A 21,381-nucleotide genomic window follows, 5' to 3' on the forward strand; every position below is an offset into this window, starting at 1 on the left:
ATTCAAATTGCGTGGAAAGGTTATATTCTGTTTTAATTTTTGCCATTTCAGTGAGACTTTTAAAACATGAACTTTATTATTGCTGTCACCAGTGGAGGTACACCAATGGTAACAATAGAGGAGTCTAGTACACAGAGGTTATGGAAAAGAGACAAAATATGAATAGAGGAAAACAGGAATGCAGAAAAAAAGGAAATAAAGGTATGGAGAAACAAAGAAAAGAGAGTAACGTGAAGAGACAGGAAAAAATGGAGTAATGAGGAAAAAAACACCACTCATCATTGAAGGGAATTGAAACACATTTCTGCTTCTGTTTCCAGCACCATCAAAAAGCAGTGAGTTCTGCCTAACATGTCCATGGAGTCTTAGTTTTTACTCCTATCTTTCAAGGTTTATCCAAGAGTTAAAGGGCCCATCCCATCATGGCAGTCTCATATTTTAGCTTCTCACATCACCTCAGCAAGAACCTGCTCCCCTCTCTCACAATTATTTCAGTCCAAATTAGAGGAAACAACTAAAGTGCATTATTTTTGTAACTTCCAGATTTCTTCCACTTGTAGAAATCTTCCAGATTTCTTCTTGGATGCAGTAGGCCATTTGTTACCGTGACTGTAGTCTTCATCTGGAACCAAACTACAAAAAAATAACCCTAGGCCAAATTAATCTCTAAAATCAATGGAGCTAAACCAGGGCTGAAGTTGGCCTATGTCTTTACTTTGTCACTATTTGCTTGGTTCTGAATTAAGGTTAATTATTTAGATCGCTAGTCTATTTTTAATTTAGTGTTTTAATAGGCTGGTGGGCAAGCGCACACTGCTTTTCAATTCTTGCAAGCCTTTGCTCACTCCTGTCGCTGTCCTGAACATGAGATGCTCAACAGAGGTGCAGTTCTTAATTTGTTATATCAGAAGAAGATGAGATTGCAAGAAGGGTTAACAAAATATTGGGCTATTGGCTTAGCACCTTATTTCAGATTCAGTTATGCTGCTGTGCTAGGAAGCATGATGGAACCAGAGTTGTTTGTATTCCACTGCAGCCCCAAGATGGCTTCGTGGCTGATGCAATGTTTAACCCATTTTATTCCAGACTTTATTCTCTCAGGCCAGTTTTTTACAGCCTTTTCTCTCTCGCACAGACAGCTTCAAGTTACTGTTGATGTTTGTAAAGGATCTTGCGAATCAAACGCTCTTTTTAAAGAGCTGGCCGGTGCTGACTTTTGTATGCTAGAACAACGCTGGGTTTGATGAGCTGGTCAGCGGCAGATTCAGCACCATGCTGCAATGAACAGACGTTGGTCCAATACAAGATATGACCAGTCCCACCTCGCCCCCTAATCTCTCTCCCCCGCCGTCAGCGGGGCCAGCCCGTAGGCAGGAAGTTTGGGAGCGGGGAAATGTCACAAAGGGAGGGCCCAGGGCAGCCTGAAGGTTTTCCCGCCCGCTAGGAAGCTGGAAAAGGGGGAGATTTTCGCCTGACTCATGTGCCAAGCGCGCAGGGAAGCCCGGGCCCGCTTTACGGGGGTGCTACCGCGCTGGAATTGCTGGGCCCCCGCAAGCTCCAGGGGCCTCTCCCAGGCCAGCCCGCAGGTTCCTCCAGGCCCTGGAGTTAGTCACTGTGACCCAGCAACTGCTGCGGGACTCGCGCAGGGCCGGCGGTGCGAATAAAGAAACGGGGGAACTGGATGTGCGCGGCCCGAGTTGCTCTCCGCGGGCCTGGCGGCGCCCCACGGCTGTTCCGGGCCCAGCGCCTCAACCCCGGACTCACAGGCAGGGCCGCTCCGCGCCCGACTCGCGAGTTTCAGGGGCGCCTGGACAAGCCCCGCCTACCGGGTGACCTAGATTCTCTCTGCCAAGAAGGACGCCACCCCCGTTCGTCTCTCCACCCATGGGGGAGCCGGAGATGGGTCACGTGGTGTCAACGTCACGTGCTAGCAGCCTCCATTTTGTGGTGCAGCTACGCAGCGAACTCGCCAGTCGGGAGCTAGACGCCATAGAGGAAGGATCGAGCAAGTAGGTTATTGATTATCCTACTCGCGCGCCCGTCTGGCCTCGGCACGCAGCGCAGGTTGGTGAGGGGCTAGCGGGCCCCGCTACGGAAAGGAGAGTGGGGAGTTGAGACTGGAAACTGCGTGGAACGCGGGACGGGGAAGCCCCAGGCGGGGAAGAGGCGCGCTACTGGGGAAGGCAGTCTCCGGTCTGAGGGAGTGAAGTGGGGGGGGAGGGCATGGTGCTGCTGTCGTGTCCTCGCTAGTGTTTAATTCCCACTGCTGGGAGGTGGGTGCCAGTCTCAGGGCGGGGGTGCTGATCGTTGCTGTTCTTTTTGGGCGCGGCTTGGGCGGCCATTTTGTGGAATGGAAATGGCGGCGTCTACTGCTTTCTTCTCCAACTCCGGAGCTGTGCGCGCACGCGCGGGTCGCTGAGCCCCGCAGAAAAGTCACCAGGGGGTGGGGCGGGAGCGCGCCTGGCTGGTTCCGATTGGTGTAGGGGAGGGGTGGTGTCTTACTTGGCTCTTTCCCATTGGGGCTGAGAGGGAGGGGCGGGGCTGGCTGGTCGGATGTTCTCGGACTTTCTAGACTGCGGCACAGGGCTGGCCTCTGCGGCTGCGCAGTGAGGGTGGGGTAGGCGTTGCGGCTCTTGAGGCGGGGCGCGGCTGGGGGGAGGCGGACAAAAGCTGACTGAGGTGGGGGTCATCGGGTGCCTGATCCCCGCACCCGCTGCAGTTCTCCCTTGGCGCGGCTAATGGTCTCCTTCCTTCTCTTACAGCTGATTTAATCTGACTAACGACACCATGAGCGGCTGCCGCGTATTCATCGGGAGGTTGAACCCTGCAGCCAGGGAGAAGGACGTGGAGAGATTCTTCAAGGGATACGGACGCATCCGGGACATAGATCTGAAAAGGGGCTTCGGATTTGTGGTAAGAGCTGTTGCAACAAAACTTCTCTTCCTGCAGAAGGCTGCTGTCGCCTTCAGCCGCTTGTAATAATGTCTCTGAAATGCACTGGATCTACCTGGTAGGAGAGAGTGAAATAGGCAGATTCATTCCTTGGATAAGGAGTGACCTAATTTAAGTCTCTGTTTGCTTTCCAGCAAGTAGTAGAAGCATATTTCTAGTCCAATAAAACATGTAATTTTTGCCGCCGGCGGGGGACCCACCCATTTTTTTAATTGGGATGGCTGGAAGTTGGGGTATGGGTAATAGATTTTGCTTGTCTGTGATGAGAGTTTATGGTGCAATACAAATATGCTGGAATGCAGCCTGTAAGCTTCCATTTCCATTAAATTTTTTGGCCAAAAAGTTAAGATTTTTACTAGTAATGCAATATGTGTAATCATTTTTTTGCTGTAGTTTGAATAGATCTAAATACAATTGAATACAGTGGTTCAGTGAAGATACCTCCTATGCCAACTGCAGGGCTTCTGTCAGTGTAGGTAATCCATCTCCCTAAAAGGTGGTAGGTCAGTCAGCCTCTTGTCAACCCAGCCCTGCCTACACTGTGTTTAAAGTTGGTTTGACTGCATGCTCAGAGGTATGGATTTTTCACACCCCTCAGTGGTGTAGTTATAGAAGCTTAATTTCCTAGTGTGGGCTAAGGCTTAGTTTCATAAACTGGAGACCTGCTTTTAGTGCTTTCTTTTATAAAGTTGTAGTAGTCTCTTAACAACTAGGCAGATTACATATATTTTTAGTTGAATGTCAGTATCAAAGGTGGTGTTTTCTTATGAAATAGGAATTTGAAGATCCAAGGGATGCAGATGATGCAGTCTATGAACTGGATGGAAAGGAGCTCTGCAGTGAGAGGTAAATGTCTTGATGTTAGTAGCATCCAGTATGCTGCTTCATATGCAGCTTTAAAATAAAGCTAGACAAGTAAATCAAACTGCTAAACTTAATAAATTCAGTTATACTATTCATATAAAATATGAACATAAGTTCCCTTGTATTTCTCATTAATGAAAGCACACACGCTTGTACCAAGGGGTACGCAGGTGAAATGGAGTCGTGTTTTCTTTCAGGGTTACAATTGAACATGCACGGGCCCGTTCCAGAGGTGGCAGAGGCAGAGGGCGATACTCTGATCGCTTTAGTAGCCGCCGTCCACGTAATGACAGGAGGTATGTATAGTTGAATAGTCTTAATATATATGGTCCAGTTAAGTGTGTCATACCACCATCTGACTGATTTCTCCCTCACCCCACAGTCCCCACAAGTATTTGAATTGATATAGCAGTGCCAAAGGTAGTTATTACATGAAATAGGCATGTTGTGTTTTATTTTATAGGTGGTTACTTTGCAGCGCTTATTTTAAATCAGAGTTTTTAACCTCAACCAGGTTTTAAACTCAACCTTTTTCATTGGCCCTGCAAAACTTACTGAAATTCTAGTGTCCTTGACTTTAAATACTCTAGATGAAACTAAATATTTTTCCACACAGAAATGCCCCACCTGTACGAACAGAAAACCGTCTGATAGTAGAGAATCTGTCTTCCCGAGTCAGCTGGCAGGTTTGTTAAAACATAATTGACTCTTTTAATTTCATTTAATAGGTATGTAATGTAAAATATACTTTACTAAAAATATTTTAATATATTTAATTGGAAGATTATTATTAATGTAAGCTTAAATAACATAACTAAGGTATTTTCAGAACTAATGTAATATGTAAATACTCAATGTAAATATTTGAGGAAATTTATAAATATATTTATATATTTTTTTCTTGTTCAAAATCAATTTTAACCACATATTAAACCCTTTATTTGCCAGCCTATCTGTGTCGTTGGCCTTATGACGAGGAGTGCCTGTGGGTTATCCTAATCGTTGTCTTGGTCACTCTTGGTTGGGCCTGGTTGACTTTTCCAGTCAGCTCCTACAATGTAGCAGTTGGCCACCTCTAGATCTGTGTTTGCTGGTCTAGACGTAATCGATGCACTTCCTTAAAGTGCCAGTTTGCAGCGATCCCAGAGAGTTAACGAGATCTGATCCTTAAGTTGAGAGCTGTTCCTCCTGTAACGCTTCCGAATAAGAGGTCGTGGTCGAAAAGAGTTGAAAGATACGAAATTAGGTGGTCGGTCGTTGGAATCCTGATCGCAGTAAAGTGGTCCTTGGTAACTCCACAAGAGTAGAAAATGTCTGCATCCGTCAGTAGTCTGCTAATAGGGAGGGCTGTGCGATTTAAAGGCTTCCATCGACTGGGTAGTGTTCTTCAAATGGGTGGCGAAGAGCCAGTCGGGCATATATCATGACGGTATCTTCGATCGCTTAATGCAGTTTGCTGCTTGGCTAGCCTAGGGAAATTTTAATGAAGGTAAAGTAAACTATATTTTTATGACATATGGGGCACAAAATAACTGGTGTATTGTAAACATTCTGTATAAACATAAGGCTTATTCTATTGCAGTCTCTTTTTACACTTCAAAAATATGTAGGTAATATGCACTCAGTTCCATATATAGACTAATACTTTCTTTAATGTTAAAATTATCAGCATTTTGCTTAAAGCAATGTGCTATTTTCATTTATTTCGTGCCCTGATGTAGATAATTCAATAATTCAATTTTGATAGAATACAAGTATGGCAAGTGCCATGTTTGTAATTTATCTAACATCTTCTCTTTCAGTAGTCATGTTCTTACCTTTTTTATATATGTAACGTTAGTTCTGTTTCTTTGAATAACAAATTTGGTCTCGTGTTAGGATCTCAAAGACTTCATGAGGCAAGCTGGGGAAGTAACCTTTGCAGATGCACACAGGCCTAAGCTAAATGAAGGGTAAGTATCTGAAACTTCTCTCAAACTTGTTGAACATTCATTACTAGATTCAAATATTTCTAAATACTGAAGCTAGTTTCAGCACTCTTAATGGGTGCCCACTGCTTGAGTTGAAACATAGCCCCATGAGATTTCAGTAAAAAGGCAAATGAATGCTATTTGAGGGAGAAAATATTAATTCACAGTTCAGTTACTGACATGAATGAGTCAACCAATCTTGTAGTAAAACTTTAAGATGTCACATGGGCTAGGTAATTCCTGGCACTTAATGTGAATCATGTTTTTTTTTTTTTCTCTTTTTTAAAGGGTGGTTGAGTTTGCCTCTTACAGTGACTTAAAGAATGCTATTGAAAAGCTCTCTGGCAAAGAAATCAATGGAAGGAAAATTAAACTAATTGAAGGCAGCAAAAGACACAGGTATGAGTTTTTAAACCTCCAAATGATGCTGAAGTACAAGCTAAAATATAATTTGAAATTTCCTTGTGAACACTCATCTCTGCTTGATAAAGCACTCAGAATTTTATATTGTTTATTGTACTATGTCAGTACTTAATGGCTAACATCGGTTTGTACAACTTCATTAGTAGGTCCAGAAGCAGGTCTCGTTCCCGTAGCAGGAGCTCATCCAGGTCTCGCAGCCGTTCTCGTTCCCGAAGCCGCAAGTCTTACACCAGGTCCAGGAGTAGGAGCCGTAGCAAGTCTCGTTCAGTTAGTAGATCTCCAATGCCTGAGAAGAGCCAGAAACGAGGTTCTTCTAGTAGATCAAAATCTCCAGCATCTGTGGATCGGCAGAGGTCTCGGTCAAGGTCCAGATCTGTTGACAGTGGAAATTGAACTTTATAAGTAACTTGCCTGGGGGCCTTTTTTTAAACCATACTTGCTATAACTTGTGGTAAGTATGTGATTTTTCTGTGGGGAAGGGTTTGGATGTGGGGGAGGGACAACTTTGTAGATATGGACCACCGCGGGGTATGAATTAAATGTATTAAATGTCTTTTGATAATCTCTTTCTTGCTCACATTTTTTGTGGATGTCAAGTGTATAGTTTGTGTATTTGGGCAGAGCTCTTTATAACTAAAGCTAATAACTTCAATTTTTTTGTACTCAAAAAAAGAAATCATCTGAACGTTTTAGTTCCCAGTGTATTCAAACATGTGAATGATAATTCAAGATTAGTTTAATGTCTTCAATTAAACTAATAGCTTTAGACCTTTAAGAGCTCTACATATGTGCTGTACATAAAGCTTTATATCAGAGGGTTTTTTGTGCTTCCAACAATTGTTTCAGTTGAGTCAGCTAAATAGATTATGCTGCTCAAGATTGATAATAAAACCTTAATTTTAAAAACTGTCTCGTTTTCATTTAAAATGACTCTTCACTCAACACTTGAACCCAAAACATCTATGTTGCTCAGGTCTCTTAATGACACAGCTCATTTAACAAAAGGAATTAATTTTGTCTCATGGGCAGGAGCTTATGGTGGTGATATTGTGTAGCTCCCATGTCTTAGAGTAGAAGTAGAAACAAGCAGACTCATAATAAGGAAATGTTTTTTGTCCTTTGGCTAACACTTGATAGTGCATATCTTCAAGGAACAGGTGGTCATGAGTAAGCACAATTAAATGGATATGAAGAAAGGAAGTCAAGTGTGACTATAACAATGTTGGGAATCATTAGAATAGGGATAAGACAAAAAAATATTGCCTCTATATAAATCCAGGGTACGCCAACATCAAATAGTGCGACAAAATGATTAGGGAAGATTTCAGGGCTTTTCAATTTTGACATGACTATAGGGGGAATGTGACAGGTCTATAAAATCGCGACTGGTGTGGAAGTTTGTTCCTTATAACACAACTCTTAAGGCTCACCAAATGAGATTAATAGGCAGCAGGTTTAAAACAAAAGGAAGTATTTCTTCATAAACACATTGTGTGGAACTCTGCCAGAAGATGATGTGAAGGCCAAGACTAACCGGGCTCAAAAAAGAACTAGATCAGTTCCTCTTCGGATAGGTCCCTCAATAGCTATTAGCCAGGATGGGCAGGGATTGTAGCCTCTGTCAGAAGCTGGGAATGGGCAATTGGGTGGATCCACTTGATACCCTCTTCTGCTGATTACCTCTGAGGCACCTGGCATTGGCCACTGTTGGAAGACAGGATACTGGGCTTGATGGGCCTTTAGTCTGAACCAGTATGGCTGTTCTTATTAGCCACCCTGCCTCTCTTTCATGTCATGCATTGCCTACGTATACATGGAACCATATCACTGAAAGCAGTCTGCCTTTTATGTTCAGAGAGGTAGGGGATTGAGAAACTAGTGATGATAAAAGTTGGGTGTAAAATGGACTCTTACCCTTTCAAGCTGCAAAGGTAACAGGAAAAGGCCATTAAGAATGCAAGCTTGAACTTGATAAGAGGAAACACTTAAAAGGTGGGTACTTGTAGCTACACGTAGTTTATTTCTCTGCATTATTTACATGCCCCAGTAGTTAAAAAGCTAGTAGGAAACAGGAGCAGTTCTTGGGGTAATGGGGCCTTGTTTTAGGATAGGGAGGTGGAGCTCACTGAGGAATTGAGTGGTATTGATCAGAAAGTGGGAGCCTTTTTCAGAGCACTATAGATTTCATAAAACCAAAGCTTGGTGTTAGCTGACATGAAATCTGGGCAATATTTAATTATTTTGGTTAGGGTCTCAGCAGTAGCAGAGCATTTCGGCATGCCCTAGAAAGCTATAGTAACTTAACTATTTGCCAAGTAGGCTGAGGTCTGCTTTAAATTCAAGTGATTTGTGAATTTTTCTAACAATTATCAGAGTGCCCAATACTAGAAATGATGATCCATAGCTACCTGCTCTCTCTTGGGGTTCAGTCATCATATAGGACATTCTGGGGAAATATGTTCTGGTAAATGGTTGTATGCAACTCAATTGCATGTAATGGAGGCTATATACTACTAACCAGCTCCAGTTGTAGGCTCTGGATCAGAGTTCTGTCATTGCTACCATTGCCGTTTTGTGTCCACAGGTCAGCGACAGTTCTAGGTGGTCACAGATTTGTTGCAGTTAAGATTCCGGTCTGTGAAAAAACAGGATTTGCCTTCTGCTTTAAAAGAAGTGATACCTTAAGTACACTTCGTGCAACAAGAACTGAGTTGGCATACTTGGCACTGAAAATGCTGTCCCTTTAAATTATCTATTAAAGTGAGGCAGACTTTTTCTACCTTGTTTTGTTTGTTTTTTGGGGTATAAGTGTAACCATGTGCAGTTTCTTCCAAGGGTAGTATTACCAATTCAGTGTTGTTGCAAGACTTGCAATATATTGTTGGCTTTAGAGTCTCTTAGCAGGTGTCTAATTTAAAATCTTTATTAAGGCAAAAACTCAGCAAGTAGCAGTCAGTTACAAATGGGAAGCTCGGTTGCACGATTTCATATGTTGCTTCCAGCACTAAACAATACAGGTTTAACCTACCTTTGTTACATAAACTTCTCATGCATATGTATTAGTTTCTCATTTCCATGTTAACTTTCTTCCTCTCAGTACAGGTTTAGTGTTAGTTCAAACTGGCCTTCTAGCTTTTGTCATTTTTCTTGGTCTTGCAAACATGATTACACTGCAATTTCTTACACATACATAGTTTTGACTTATGCTTACACTGTTATGTTAACAGAACAGACTCTTAAAATCTACAGCAGGCTTCTGTCAGGCCTCTGCTCCCAAAGTATATGTGGTGTTTTATAAGGGTTTTCCTGACTGATTCTGTTTTTTATGAAGCTTATTTCTTCACTAATATGGCTGCTGTTTAATGTGAGTGGAGCTAAAGACCCAGCTGGTTAGTCAGGCTGCTCCCAGTGAAGACAGTAAATGCTGTTTCCAAGCAGGGCTGGCTCCAGGCACCAGCTTACCAAGCAGGTGCTTGGAGCGGCCACTTCAGAGAGGGGCGGCACGTCCAGCTATTCAGCGGATGGTCCCTCACTCCTGTTCGGAGCGAAGGACCTCCCACCGAATTGCCACCGCAGATCGCGATTGCGGCTTTTTTTTTTGGCTGCTTGGGGCGGCCAAAACCCTGGAGCCAGCCCTGTTTCCAAGGGGCTGAAATCAGTCTGCCCTCAAGGAAGATGGTGGCCCACCATGAGTCGTCATGTAAGAGCCAAGTAGAGGACAGGAGAATGTGGAGGGAATTGTGCTGCTGAAAAACTGGTCTTTGAAAAAAGACACCACATGATTTTTAGGCAATCCCATGTGCTTTTTTGGGGGGTGGGGAGGGTTCTGATGAGTTTCAAATGGTGGGGGTTGGCAGAGTTACAGTGAAATCTTTAAACTGCATCCCAGGATATTCCAGCTATTTAAAGGGACATTAACCATATGCAGTTGCTGCATTTCGGAAAGCTTTATCCAGTAGTGTGAGGGATAACGGTCTTTGGAATGCAAGTGAGACAGCCATTGAACAAATGGGTCAGTGGCTAAAGATAACTTGCTTCTAAAGAGCTTTACGACCATGATGGCTACCAGCATAATAGAAGTCAGTGGAAAGGCTCTGATTTACTTCAATGAGGATTGAACCAGGCACTGTGTGCAAAAAGAGTTCTCATCCTTTGCATCACCAAGGACTGTTGGCCTCTTGCAAGGCACCTAAGATATCTAGTTTACATAATGTATTGAAACTATAGCAATTGTAAGTAAAGTTTGTGGCTTTATTGAATGGTGGTTTTTTTAATATGCTCAATATTCTTAAATTATTTTACTTTGAGGTACAGTGAACCACTGGTCTGAGCACAGAACTGGGAGCCTGGAGCTTCTGAGTTCTAATGTTGCCTTGTTACTGACTGTGGGGCCTTGTGGCTTAGTTAATGTTGATATGATGCTTTCAAAGTGTTCAGTATTACGTTGGATGCTGGCGTGTTCCTACAAAGCAAGGCACTTTGGGACAGGTGGTCTTGTCCTTGGGCAGACCGGTCCAGCAGTTAGGGTACTAGCTTGGGATGAGGCAGACCCAGCTTCAGTTTCTTGCTCTGCCACTGATGTGTATGATTTTTGGGAAAGTCACTTCGCCTTTGTGTGCATCAGTTCCCCGTTTATAAGATGTGGATAATAGCCCTTAAGTGTATGAGGCAGACACACACTAGGGTTAGCCTTAGAAGTATCTTAGAAACCTCCCCATGTTAAATTATAGAAACCATAAGGTTGGTTGCAGGTCACGTTTTGGGCTCCAGTGCCTATGGTTTGGGGACCTTACATGTACAAAACTGCTGGGGTGAAGTGTGCCTGTGATTAGGAGTCCTTTACTATCAAACTGTACATTTGGTCACATTTCATTTGTCGATCCCGTGTTGAGAAAATCCCGGGCTAGCTTTTAGATGTCAATTAGAGAAATTAGCTTGAACTTCTGAAAGGCTTTTGCCTCTCTCACAAAACTATGTGCACAGAAAAACAACTCAAATGAATGGGTCTGGCTCCATTAATGGTAGCAACCATTAATAAGCTATGTCATGCTGTTGGTTCCAAGGTCTCTGGCACAGAGCTCGTGGGAAACTCGGAGAGAGCTCACCGGGATGGACCGCACCATTTCTTCATCAGCCAAAATATGAATGTTTTGGAGATGACCAAAAATTGGTTAGTCCAATGAGTCTCAAACTATAGCCTGTGGCACTTGGTGCCCTTCCTGGAGAACATCCAATGGGAGGGAGGGGACAGTGGGCCTGTGAGAGGATCCACTCACCCCTTTGTTTTAAAATCAACATTGGTGCACATTTCATGTGAAACTGCTGGAGTTCAGCAAACTGGGTGCAGAAGCTATAACCTGGAGCACTGGTGGGTGTATCTGAGGTGTGGTGCTTCTGTAGTATCCACTTACTTTGCTGGTGTTTCTGTTTCTTGTGCAATATCATCCACAGCTGTATAGATCATTTTTGCTGTATCTAAAGAAGAGGTGGGGGAAAAAGTCATAAGACCACATTGTCCAACCTATATCACTGGAAGGTGATGCTGCAGGAAAGATGAATGGTTGCTGTAATGCAGGGATTCCTATATTGCACTGAGCGATGCTTGGCCCTTTTTAGATCTCGAAGCCCAAGGGACAGAGCTGTGCAAAATAAAGGTGGCAAGCCCCATCCCACCCTCCTCCTCCTCCCCCCCCAACAAAAAAAAACCTGCAGCTATTTTGTTTCAAGTAATTTCATGAACCAGACTTTGATTTGCAAGGAATTTTTAGAAGAGTCCATTTAACAGTAAGTGGAAAATGTCACCTTTTTGTATATGTTTCCAGTGCACACTGCTTTTCTATTTAAAAGTGTCTATCAGCACACTAGCTCCATTTACAAAATATGACAAACCACCACTACTGCACTCCAAGGTGCAAATCAACCTCTGCTCTGCCTCCCAAAGTAGGTGGAGCCAGCTGGCTAGGGCAGGGGCAGGACTAAGATGGCTGCTAGATGTTCTGCCTGAGTGGCTCTCCCAAGTAGTCCCTCCCTGTAAGGCTCAATGGGTTTTGAAGCTGTTCCCCAGCTGAACCCCAGAGGGAGAGTTCCGGTGGTACTGTACTGGAACAGCTGTCCTTATTGCCATGAAACTGGCCTACAGCATTTTTATTTTTACTTTTTTAAATCACAAAGGCATTTGCTGAATTTGCTTACCCACTCCAACCAGTCTCCCCTCTCAGCTGCAATGCTTTTCTGCAACCTCACCAAAATGCAATCCACTCATTTGGATTAAGCATTGTTCACTTCCTGTCCTAAACTTGTATATTGGTCCAGAAGAGCACCATCTGGCAGAGATAAGTGAATTCATGTTCATTAAGAACTTCAATGACGCAATCAACTTATTTTTGTAGGCCACTGTGATGGGGTAAGATGGTCCCATCCTGTGCTAGAAAGGGTTAACGGTCAGACTTGGACTCAGGTAGCCACACTTGCTGCCTCTACAAAACTAAACTATTCGAGAGATGCAGAGCCAGCGTGCAAGGGCTGGCAATTACAACACTGGTAGAGCCTGGCTGAACAGATGATTCCTTTGTTCTGTATCTTTTGAGACTTTGTTTTTGAAAGATTCCTTTTCCTGGAAGGGGCTGGATGCTTTGAGGGCACTTGGCTGGAGGGCTGGCTGATGCTATGGCTGGAATAGGCCATAGTATGTATGGGGGAAACTGAGACAGAGCAATCCTAGGATCATGTTGTGCCAAAAAGGAGTGCACTCGAGTTGCACGCTGTCACAGTGACCTGACAGTTGTCAGATGGTAATGAGTATGATGTTACTGGCCAGGGCTGGGTAACAAAATATGAAGGTGAAAAGCTTCTCATACTACAGAGCTTCCAGTCTTAGAGCCTCTAATTTCTATTCTCTGCAGAAATTTCACCTAGCATTTACCTTCTAATGACATGACTTATGTAACTTGCATAATGGGGTGATCCTTTCTCACCCCTCACTCAACGACGGGTAGTGATACCCAAGCTGCGTCAGTTGCTGTCTACCTCATATTCCTCTGTTTCAAATGGACTTGATACTCGTCTCCTTTGAGTTGTCAATACAGATTCCCTGCTTTTGGGATGTGCCTGCGCACTGAAGCACAGGACTCTCTGGAAAGCGGACACTATTGGTGGGTTGCACAGTCAGTACCTCACACTACACAACTTTTGATACCAAAAGTTGTGGCCCCTAGTATCCTCCGTTCCCTATGCAGTATCATCTGGAGAGGCTATTCTTCACTTCTAGCTGTTTAGTTTTGCTGTGTGCTATTATAAGCAACTGAGTTCCACCCCAGAGAGAGCAGCAGTTCTGTGATGGCGGGGCAGTGATACCAGTGTATGGTTTATACACTACTTTGAGATGAAAAGCCTGTAGGAACCGGAGAGAGGTTTTAGTTATACTACACTTGCCGTTTGGTTTCTTTAGCTTTTCATGAACCCTGAAGGCCAGTATCAGGAGAAAGCCCTCTCCAAGCTGGAATACCATGTATAGGAAAGGGAAGAAGAAAAGGGGTCCAATGACATCAGGGGCAAAGGCCACTTTGAGGATAGTAGAGCAGAGCTGCACATTCTGGCAACCAGTCTCCATGCAGACTGTCCGCCTGCACCTGTACAGGAAAGAGTTAAACACAGGCGTGAATTGCAGAACTGCAGACAGGGTGCCCAGCTGTTTATGCATTTGACCCTGGTAAAAAAACTGCAGTAGGAGCAGTGCTGAGAATTCAAATGAGATGCTTTGTTCAGCACTCCTTTGGGAGTGTGCAATGGTAGCTAGTGACAGAGGTGGGGTGCATGGGCGGAAATCCTGCCTAGTCATGATTGGTGGTCATGAATCGGGGGTTCTCCAGGAGCTGCTGCCACCGCAAGGGGAAAAAAATCTGGTTCAAAAGTGAGGAGAGAGAGAGTCGCCAGGGAAAGGTAAGGGAAGGTTTGTGTGTGTTAGGAGGGTTATCATGGCTGGGTTACCCATGGGCTCAAGGCATGATAAAGGATGATTCAGTTGTATAGTGGAGTCCCAACTTTGAATCTGTGCTGGGGTCTTCAGCTGAATATTGTTATGCCCTTTGTGGTGTGAGGCAGTTATCAAAATAGGAAAAATTGTTTGAGTTTTGTCAGTCCTGTCACACGCACTAACCCTTTTCTCCATCACTTTCTACTTGGAAGTTCTCCTGACTTTTCTCTTTCATATTTCATTGTCAGTAACTGAGAATTCTGAAATGAACAGGTCTGTAGTGACCAAAAGTCAAACCATTTATCAGCTTGTTCAGAGGCCTGTGTGAAACAACTTGGTGGGTCTTCAGGTGTCCATTTGACATAATTGCCTCTGCCATTGGTTCCAATTTTGTCAGACCCAAGACGGCCAAAGAATGATTTGGTCCATGACACTCTACTCATCTCTCATCCCAGTAAGGATTGAGGCACGTGGGCTAGGGACAATACAGAGGCAATGTTCCCTCTAATTTTTTACATCTACGTGCGGAATTAATTTTGTTATGTGCAACAATATGGCGGTGATGTGTGGCGAAGGTGGGGCCAAGGGGTTTGGAGTGTGGGAGAGGTCTCAGGGATGGGGCAGAGAGTTGGAGTGCAGGGGGGGTGTGGGCTCTGGGGTGGGGCTGGGGATGAGGGGTTTGGGGTGCAGGCTGCCCCAGGGCTGCGGCGGGGAGAGAGGACTCCCCTCAGCCCTCTTTTGCTGCAGCAGCCCGGGGCTGGGGGAGAACGCCTCTCCCTGCCTGGGCAACTCCAGGGCCGGGGGAGAGGCATCTCTCCCCATCTGCGTGGCCCTTGATAGCCTGCTGCGCCACCGCGCAGCTTAGAGGGAACTTGGTATAGAGGTAGCTTGCACCGTCCCTGCCTGTATTCATATGTATCCTGTAGTTAACAACTGTCAATCTCCAGGGTTGCTGGAGGCTGACAGCTCATGACCCCCCCATGGAATAACATTGTGACCCCCTGAGGGGTCCCAACCCCCAGTTTGAGAACCCCTGTTCTAGGCTGACCACCAGAAAGGAAGGACCCATCTCGTAGGCTCCAGAACGGGAGCAGCTGGAACCCCAGACCATGGAAGCCAGAGGCACTGAGATCTAGGCAGATGCCTGGATACCTGCGGATGCCCAAGGGAGGCTGGAGCTTCTGGAATCTGCACGCTGAGGAACCGGGAGACCTGAAAGATGTCTAGACCGCAGCATCGGGGAATATGGTAGGAAGTAGCCCAGGGGAGCTAGACACTGTCAGGGCCCTGGGCTGGGACCCAGTGGAGCCTGGAGGTCCCAGGTCTCTCTAGCCCGGCTGCCACCCACCCTTAGGTGGCTGCCTATTCCCCCAACTGGCCACTAGACCACTCAGCCCTGCTGAGGAGGGCAGCCATATTGATTCTGGCCATTGGGCCACACAACCCCACTGAGGAGGGGGTTCTATTGACTCTGGCCATTAGGACATATTGCCCTGACATCAGGGACAACTATATTGACTCTGGCTACTAAGCCCTGCCAACAAGAGTGAGCATATTGACTCTGGCCATTGGGCCATACAGCCCTGAGGCTAAGGGCAGGAAGACAGACTTACTGCGGGGCCATGATGGCATTGCCCCTCTCCCCAAAGGGGGACGGGGTGTAATTGCCCCGCTACAGAGATGTAAAGGGACCTACCTGTCATTGAGATTGAAAAATGAAGATAGCATGTAGCCAAGCAGGAAACCAATAAAAGGCATCAAGGCAGACGTTCCCAGTAGGGGTGGCGAGAAGATGATCAAAATACTGTTTCCAACACTTGTCACAAACAGAGCGATTATTGGAACAGATGATACAAGCAACACAATCATCCCTGCCTGAAATAAAAGTGGATCAGGAGTTGGGAAAGACAATACAAAAATCCCCATTAAAATTAGCCAAGATGTTTGTAAGTAGCTGTCCCATTGTCTGTTAGAATGATACCTTCCTACTTGTAATAATATAGCACCTTCATCTCAAAGCACTTAAGAGATTCTATTGGAACCCCTTTACTCACAGTTGGAATACAGGCACTGCTGAGACGGAATATGATTGCTGTTTTTTCTAGGCATAAGTAGATGCTGGTGATCTGTCCCAGTCACTTCTGGATGATTGCCACAAAGCCCTAGTTAATGGCTTTGAGGCTTTCCTCTTGTCCTGTGATGTCAGGCATCTGAGCTCTCCGCACAATAGAACATTTTGTGCAAGGCTATGGATTGGTTAGAGAGTGTTGTCCAGTGGTTAGAGCAGGGAACTGGGAGTAAGTACTCTTGGGTCCTGTCCTCAGCTCTTTCACTGGTTTGTGGCATGACCTAGAAGAAGCTACTTAACCCTTCTGTGCTTCAGTTTTCCCATCTGTAAATCAGGGGTACAGATACTAATTACCTCATAGGCAACTAGTGAGATGAAATGTTTGTAAATTGCTTCGAAGCCCTTAGGGAAAGGTGATGACCACAAAATAATGCCATTTCTTACCTTGATGATGAGGCGAGCATACTGTGGCTTCTTCTCATTCAGGAAGATCCCAATTGTGCAGGGAATGAGCATTATGGCCAAGGAGATGACTATTCCCTTGTAAGGTACTTTGCCCTCTAGGTTGCCCTGGTACAGCCCTCTTGAGTAAAGATACAGTAGAAGAGGCATCAGCCCAAGTGCCAGGAGTGTTGAGCATGTGGTCATCACAATGCTGAGATGAAGGGAGAAAGTAATAGCAGTGGAATAAAATTCTTTGTTGGAATATTCTTCTCTTTATCTAACTTGGATACATACATCCATTTACAATTTCAGCTCACTTTTCCCATTTCTCCCCTTTCCCTCACAGAGGTTTCAGCATTACCAGGTGGTGAAAGGACCTACAGGAATGGAAGTAAGGGAAAACTGAGAAGTTAAAGGACAGTTCTATTTTAGGCTCAAAAAGTAGTCATAAGTATGCATCTTGGTTCATAGAAATTGCCATACTGCATCAGACCTGTGGTCCAGCTAGTCTAGTATCCTATCTCCAGCAGTGGCTGGTACCAGTTGCTTTAAAGGAAAGTGCAAGAAACTGCATAACAGGCAATTATGGAATAACCTGCCCATAGGGAAAATTTCTTCTCAACTCCCATTAGTTAGAAGTTGGTTTTCCCCTGAAACATAAGGGTTTATATCTTCAAAGCTCTTGGGTTGGTTTGTTTCTAAATACTTCCTGTTATAACTCTGGATGTTCTTGTTATCCGTGTACATAAAGTGCAAAAGTTCAGAAGCTATGCAGAGAAATCTAAGTTCAGCTGTCTTTCCCTTGCTGTTGTTTCCACGCTTTAATCTTGGACGAGGGCTATTGGACTGAGGCAATGCTAGTCTAATTTTTTGGGGAGCTTATCTTTTTCTATTTGGGGTAGCCCCTTAAGACTTGCTTGATTTACATGGAACGGCAGGAGGTCTCTTAAGAGTACTAATAACTGGAATAGTGAAGGGGTGAGAAATGTAGGCATTGCCATGCTGGAACAAAACAATGGTCCATTTACGCCAGTATTCTGCCCTCAACAGTGGCTTATGTTGGTCACTTCCAAAAAAGGTATAAAACCCAATTATGCACCTGATGATGCAACAGCAGTGATGTAGTGCTAAACTGTACAGTGCAGGAGCCCTGCAGAAATTCCCTCAAGTTGGTAATTCTATCATGTGTGTGAGAGTCTCCAAAATCCATTTTGCATGTGATGTCATCGTAAGATAAAGCAGCCATTTTTGAAACCTAAAATTTTACCGGTAAATTTTATCTAATTGAAAATCGGTGCAACGGTAATTGTGAGACTTCACACATTAGTAATAAATACACACATTGTTCTAATATAAAACACGTGTAGCTCAGCTCCTCTATGTCAAACTTTACACTAAGTAGCAAGGCACAGGGAAAGCAATTAGTCAAAGAGCTCATCGGCAGAACATGTAAAATACTCTTTATAAAACATTCTCTGCAAAATTCAAATAAAGTATTTAAGATGCCAGAAGACTATTTTACATTGGTCTTGAATTTTACTCAGATTTCACATCCACTTTTGAAATTTATCGCATAACTTTTTAGAAGAAAGGTAGATTGGATCTACTGCATATGATGGTAGCTTGGAAAGAAGTGTGACTCTCAACTTGAAAACTTGGTGTGTTTTAAGGGGATTCAGACTATAATGCTATCTTAAAAATAAACAAAAATACTGAGGAGAGAAGTGCCATCTACTGTCTCTCCTTAATTTGTAGTATTTTTCTGCTTATTCTATGAAGCGTTTCACTGTTTTCATAAGACCTTCACAGGATATATTCCCCATTGGTGACTTGCCTCCTGAATTTCTGACCCTCTCCTATTATTACTTTTCCTAAGGAGATGAGTTAGAAGCATCATGAAATATTTGATCAGTATTTTGCCATTTGGTGGTCTTGCATGGTAGTCACATGGGAATATTTATGCTGAGTGGATTCTAAATCACGGTGTACAAAAAGGTCTGCTAGAAAGTCTTGTCATTTTGATGAGTTCATTGATAAAGATGCACTATGGGATACTTTGCTTAATAGCAGAGAACTAATAGGGAGAAATGCCACTTTTCCTTAGTTAATTTCAGCAATTGCTCATAAGCCTCTGTGGCATGTGAATTTATGCTGAATTGGCTGAATTTTCAGAAGGGTCTCAGCCATGGCCAGGAGTCACCATTGTGTTACTCCAGATTAAAGTTGGTGTAACTCTACTTGAACTAAATGAATGGAGTTACACCACTATAAAAGGGGAGTTAATGCAATGGGGGATCAAGCCCCAAATCTTTATAGCTGAACCTACAGTTTTGCCCATGGAGAAACTTGCAACTTTTGAGCACATAGAGCTTTTGCTTTTCTGCATTCACAAATTACGTGACTGGGCACCAAATGTAAACAAGGTGGTCACAAATATGCAGCCCACTCTTGAAAATGTGGTCTCTGTGTCACAGGACCAAACATAAGGATCCATATTGCCATGTAATAAAAATAAAATGCACCACAACAAAAAGCACTATTAAAACAACCAACTAACTAATCAAAAGTCCCATGGTAGACCCTTATTTTATGGCAACCAGTTGAATTTGTTAATGAAAGGCTCAGAGAACAGGGACCACTCCTATTTGGCTTTAATTTATCATTATATTTTCATCATGCTTAGATAGACCTTTGTCTCCCTAATCTATTGATTTAATTACCCAGTCAATTTGTAAGTGGTCACAACATCTTCTATTGGGTTGAATTTTGGGTTGAAGAGGTTTAACTCACATCAAGTTCTTTGAAATGTAGCTTGTAGTCCAATACTGGGCTGAGTAACCAGACTGATGAGCATGCCACAGGGAAGCTATTGAAATCAATTCTTCTTATGGCACCAACAAAAGTACACAATTTGTCTTCCTTTGTTGAGTGTTTCTTTCCCCCTAAAGCTATAATCTGTGCAGGTTTCTAATTCCTGGGTCCTAACTGTAAGACCGGTGGAAACTCTCCCTAGTTCTCTGTCTACCCCCACATTGCTCCTTACCTTCCGTGCTGGCTTGAGCCTGACCCTGGTTTCCTGGGAGGGTGTTATGTCCTCTGCCCACTTCACTCCTCCCTTCGGCCTGGCTCTCCGCTTCCTGCTGGTTCCCAGAGTAGCAGCACCAAGAGTAGCTGCTGTGGGTTCTGGCAGGAGGGCTCAGCAGGCAGAACAGGACCCAGCTGCTGGCTGGGCTCCCTTCCACCCTACTCTGCTCCTCTCCCTCCTTCCTGCTGGTTTGAGGCTTCCCCAGTGCCAAGAGTAGCTGCTCTGGGTTCTGGCAGGAGAGCCCAACCCAGGCATTGGTCACACTCCCAGCCACATGAGGTTGTTTACTGGTGCACGTGTGGAAGCATGGGTGGCTGGGCTAAATTTGAGTGGTGTTTCAACCTGGCACGTCAGGTGACACCACCACTGAAATTTGGCTTGGCTACTGCTCTGGCTGGCATTATGGAGGGGTAGCCAGGTCAAATCTTAGTGGTGGTGTGACCCCAAGTGCTGGAGTGCAGCTCTATTCTAGATTTTAGGTGCTAGAGCACTGCTCCGGACCAATAGTGACTAAGCAGCATTTAGCACCATGCTGATAATTACTCTAAAAATACTTTGGATACAATACCACATTTCTTCCTGCCTGAAGCATTAGAATGGAGAGAGCTAATAAGTTAGACTGTAGACCAGTCTCCCAACTGAAATGGCCTGGCCAGTGACAATGGTGAGGTTGTACTGAGCTCTCCTTACCTCAGGTTCATATCTCCTTTTGATGCCAGACTAAAAATGTTTGAGAGGTTTCCACCTGGACAGCAGCCACAGATGAGCACAGCCAGAGACTCAATAGGTCCCAAATGGAAGAGCTTGCCCAGGGCAAACGCTGTCAGAGGCATTATGCCATACTGAGCCACCACAGCAATGGCCACCCCTTTAGGTTTCCAGAAGTGAGTCTTGATCTTGGAGAGCTGCATAGTGCACCCCAGTGACACCATAACAATGCTGAGGACAGCAATGAGGATTCCAGTCAGTGCTTGGTCAGTGGCCCGTTGGCGAAACGTGAAAGGCAGTGTAAAGTTGGGCAAGGAGGCATTCTCAGTATGCGCTGGGTTCCAGGATTCTGGGCTCCCATAGGCTCCTCTGGTGGTGTTCATTGTTGCTATGAGCTTAGCCATCCCTTCTTCCTGGTGTGGTTGGCAAAGTGAGGAAAGAAGTCAGTTCAAAAGCCTGAAACAATGCAAATCCAGTGCAAGTAAACATCACATCCAACACTCCCCCTTCCTGCAGTCAGTAACTTCTCTTCTTCAGGCCAGAGCTCTTATCATCTAGTACTGAGTGCAGCTGAAGGCTATTTTGTCAAGGATCATATTTTTAATAGTTTGCACCTTTCTGCCCAAGAAATTCAAAGCACTCTCCTTATTTTTAGGACTAAAATAACCCCTCTAATATCCACATTGATGGCTGGCTAATATTTCATGCACGACACGATTTCAGCCTCTGTCTCATGGCTATCAATGAATAGCCATGAAACAGAGCCAATTGATTTCAAGAATAAAAACCTTCCTCTATTTTCTAGCTTTCCAAGACTTCCAACTGGATGCCTTGACTCCTCTCTAACTTCCTTAGCCTTTCCCACACTATGAGAACAAAGGCACAGTCAATGAAA

General features: G+C 44.4%; 2 protein-coding genes across 4 annotated transcripts; one reads left to right on the plus strand and one right to left on the minus strand.

Annotated features, from left to right (window-relative positions):
* The first annotated feature begins 12 nt into the window (after positions 1–12).
* On the plus strand, positions 13–7,115 carry SRSF5 (serine and arginine rich splicing factor 5). 3 transcript variants are annotated; one of them, XM_005305936.5, is made up of 8 exons: positions 13–2,064; positions 2,763–2,913; positions 3,728–3,798; positions 4,014–4,112; positions 4,433–4,502; positions 5,695–5,768; positions 6,075–6,185; positions 6,353–7,115. In XM_005305936.5, the coding sequence occupies exons 2-8, from the start codon at positions 2,788–2,790 to the stop codon at positions 6,600–6,602; spliced, it is 801 nt and encodes a 266-aa protein (XP_005305993.1). In that variant the 5' UTR covers positions 13–2,064; positions 2,763–2,787; the 3' UTR covers positions 6,603–7,115. The 3 variants fall into 3 exon arrangements, with proteins under 3 accessions (XP_005305993.1, XP_008170764.1, XP_065449021.1); XM_008172542.4 differs by having other exon boundaries at positions 13–2,009; XM_065592949.1 differs by lacking the exons at positions 5,695–5,768; positions 6,075–6,185; positions 6,353–7,115 and adding an exon at positions 4,765–5,051 and having other exon boundaries at positions 1,911–2,064.
* Positions 7,116–11,119: 4,004 nt separating this feature from the next.
* Positions 11,120–21,002, minus strand: SLC10A1 (solute carrier family 10 member 1). The gene is made up of 6 exons (XM_065594078.1): positions 20,469–21,002; positions 16,694–16,904; positions 15,878–16,056; positions 13,641–13,837; positions 11,621–11,684; positions 11,120–11,180 (listed from the first exon to the last, which is right to left on the minus strand). Exons 1-6 carry the CDS (start codon positions 20,888–20,890, stop codon positions 11,120–11,122), a joined length of 1,134 nt encoding a protein of 377 aa, XP_065450150.1. The 5' UTR covers positions 20,891–21,002.
* Positions 21,003–21,381: the final 379 nt, after the last annotated feature.

Source organism: Chrysemys picta, chromosome 4 (assembly GCF_011386835.1).
Source record: "Chrysemys picta bellii isolate R12L10 chromosome 4, ASM1138683v2, whole genome shotgun sequence".
NCBI classification, from domain to species: domain Eukaryota; kingdom Metazoa; phylum Chordata; order Testudines; family Emydidae; genus Chrysemys; species Chrysemys picta.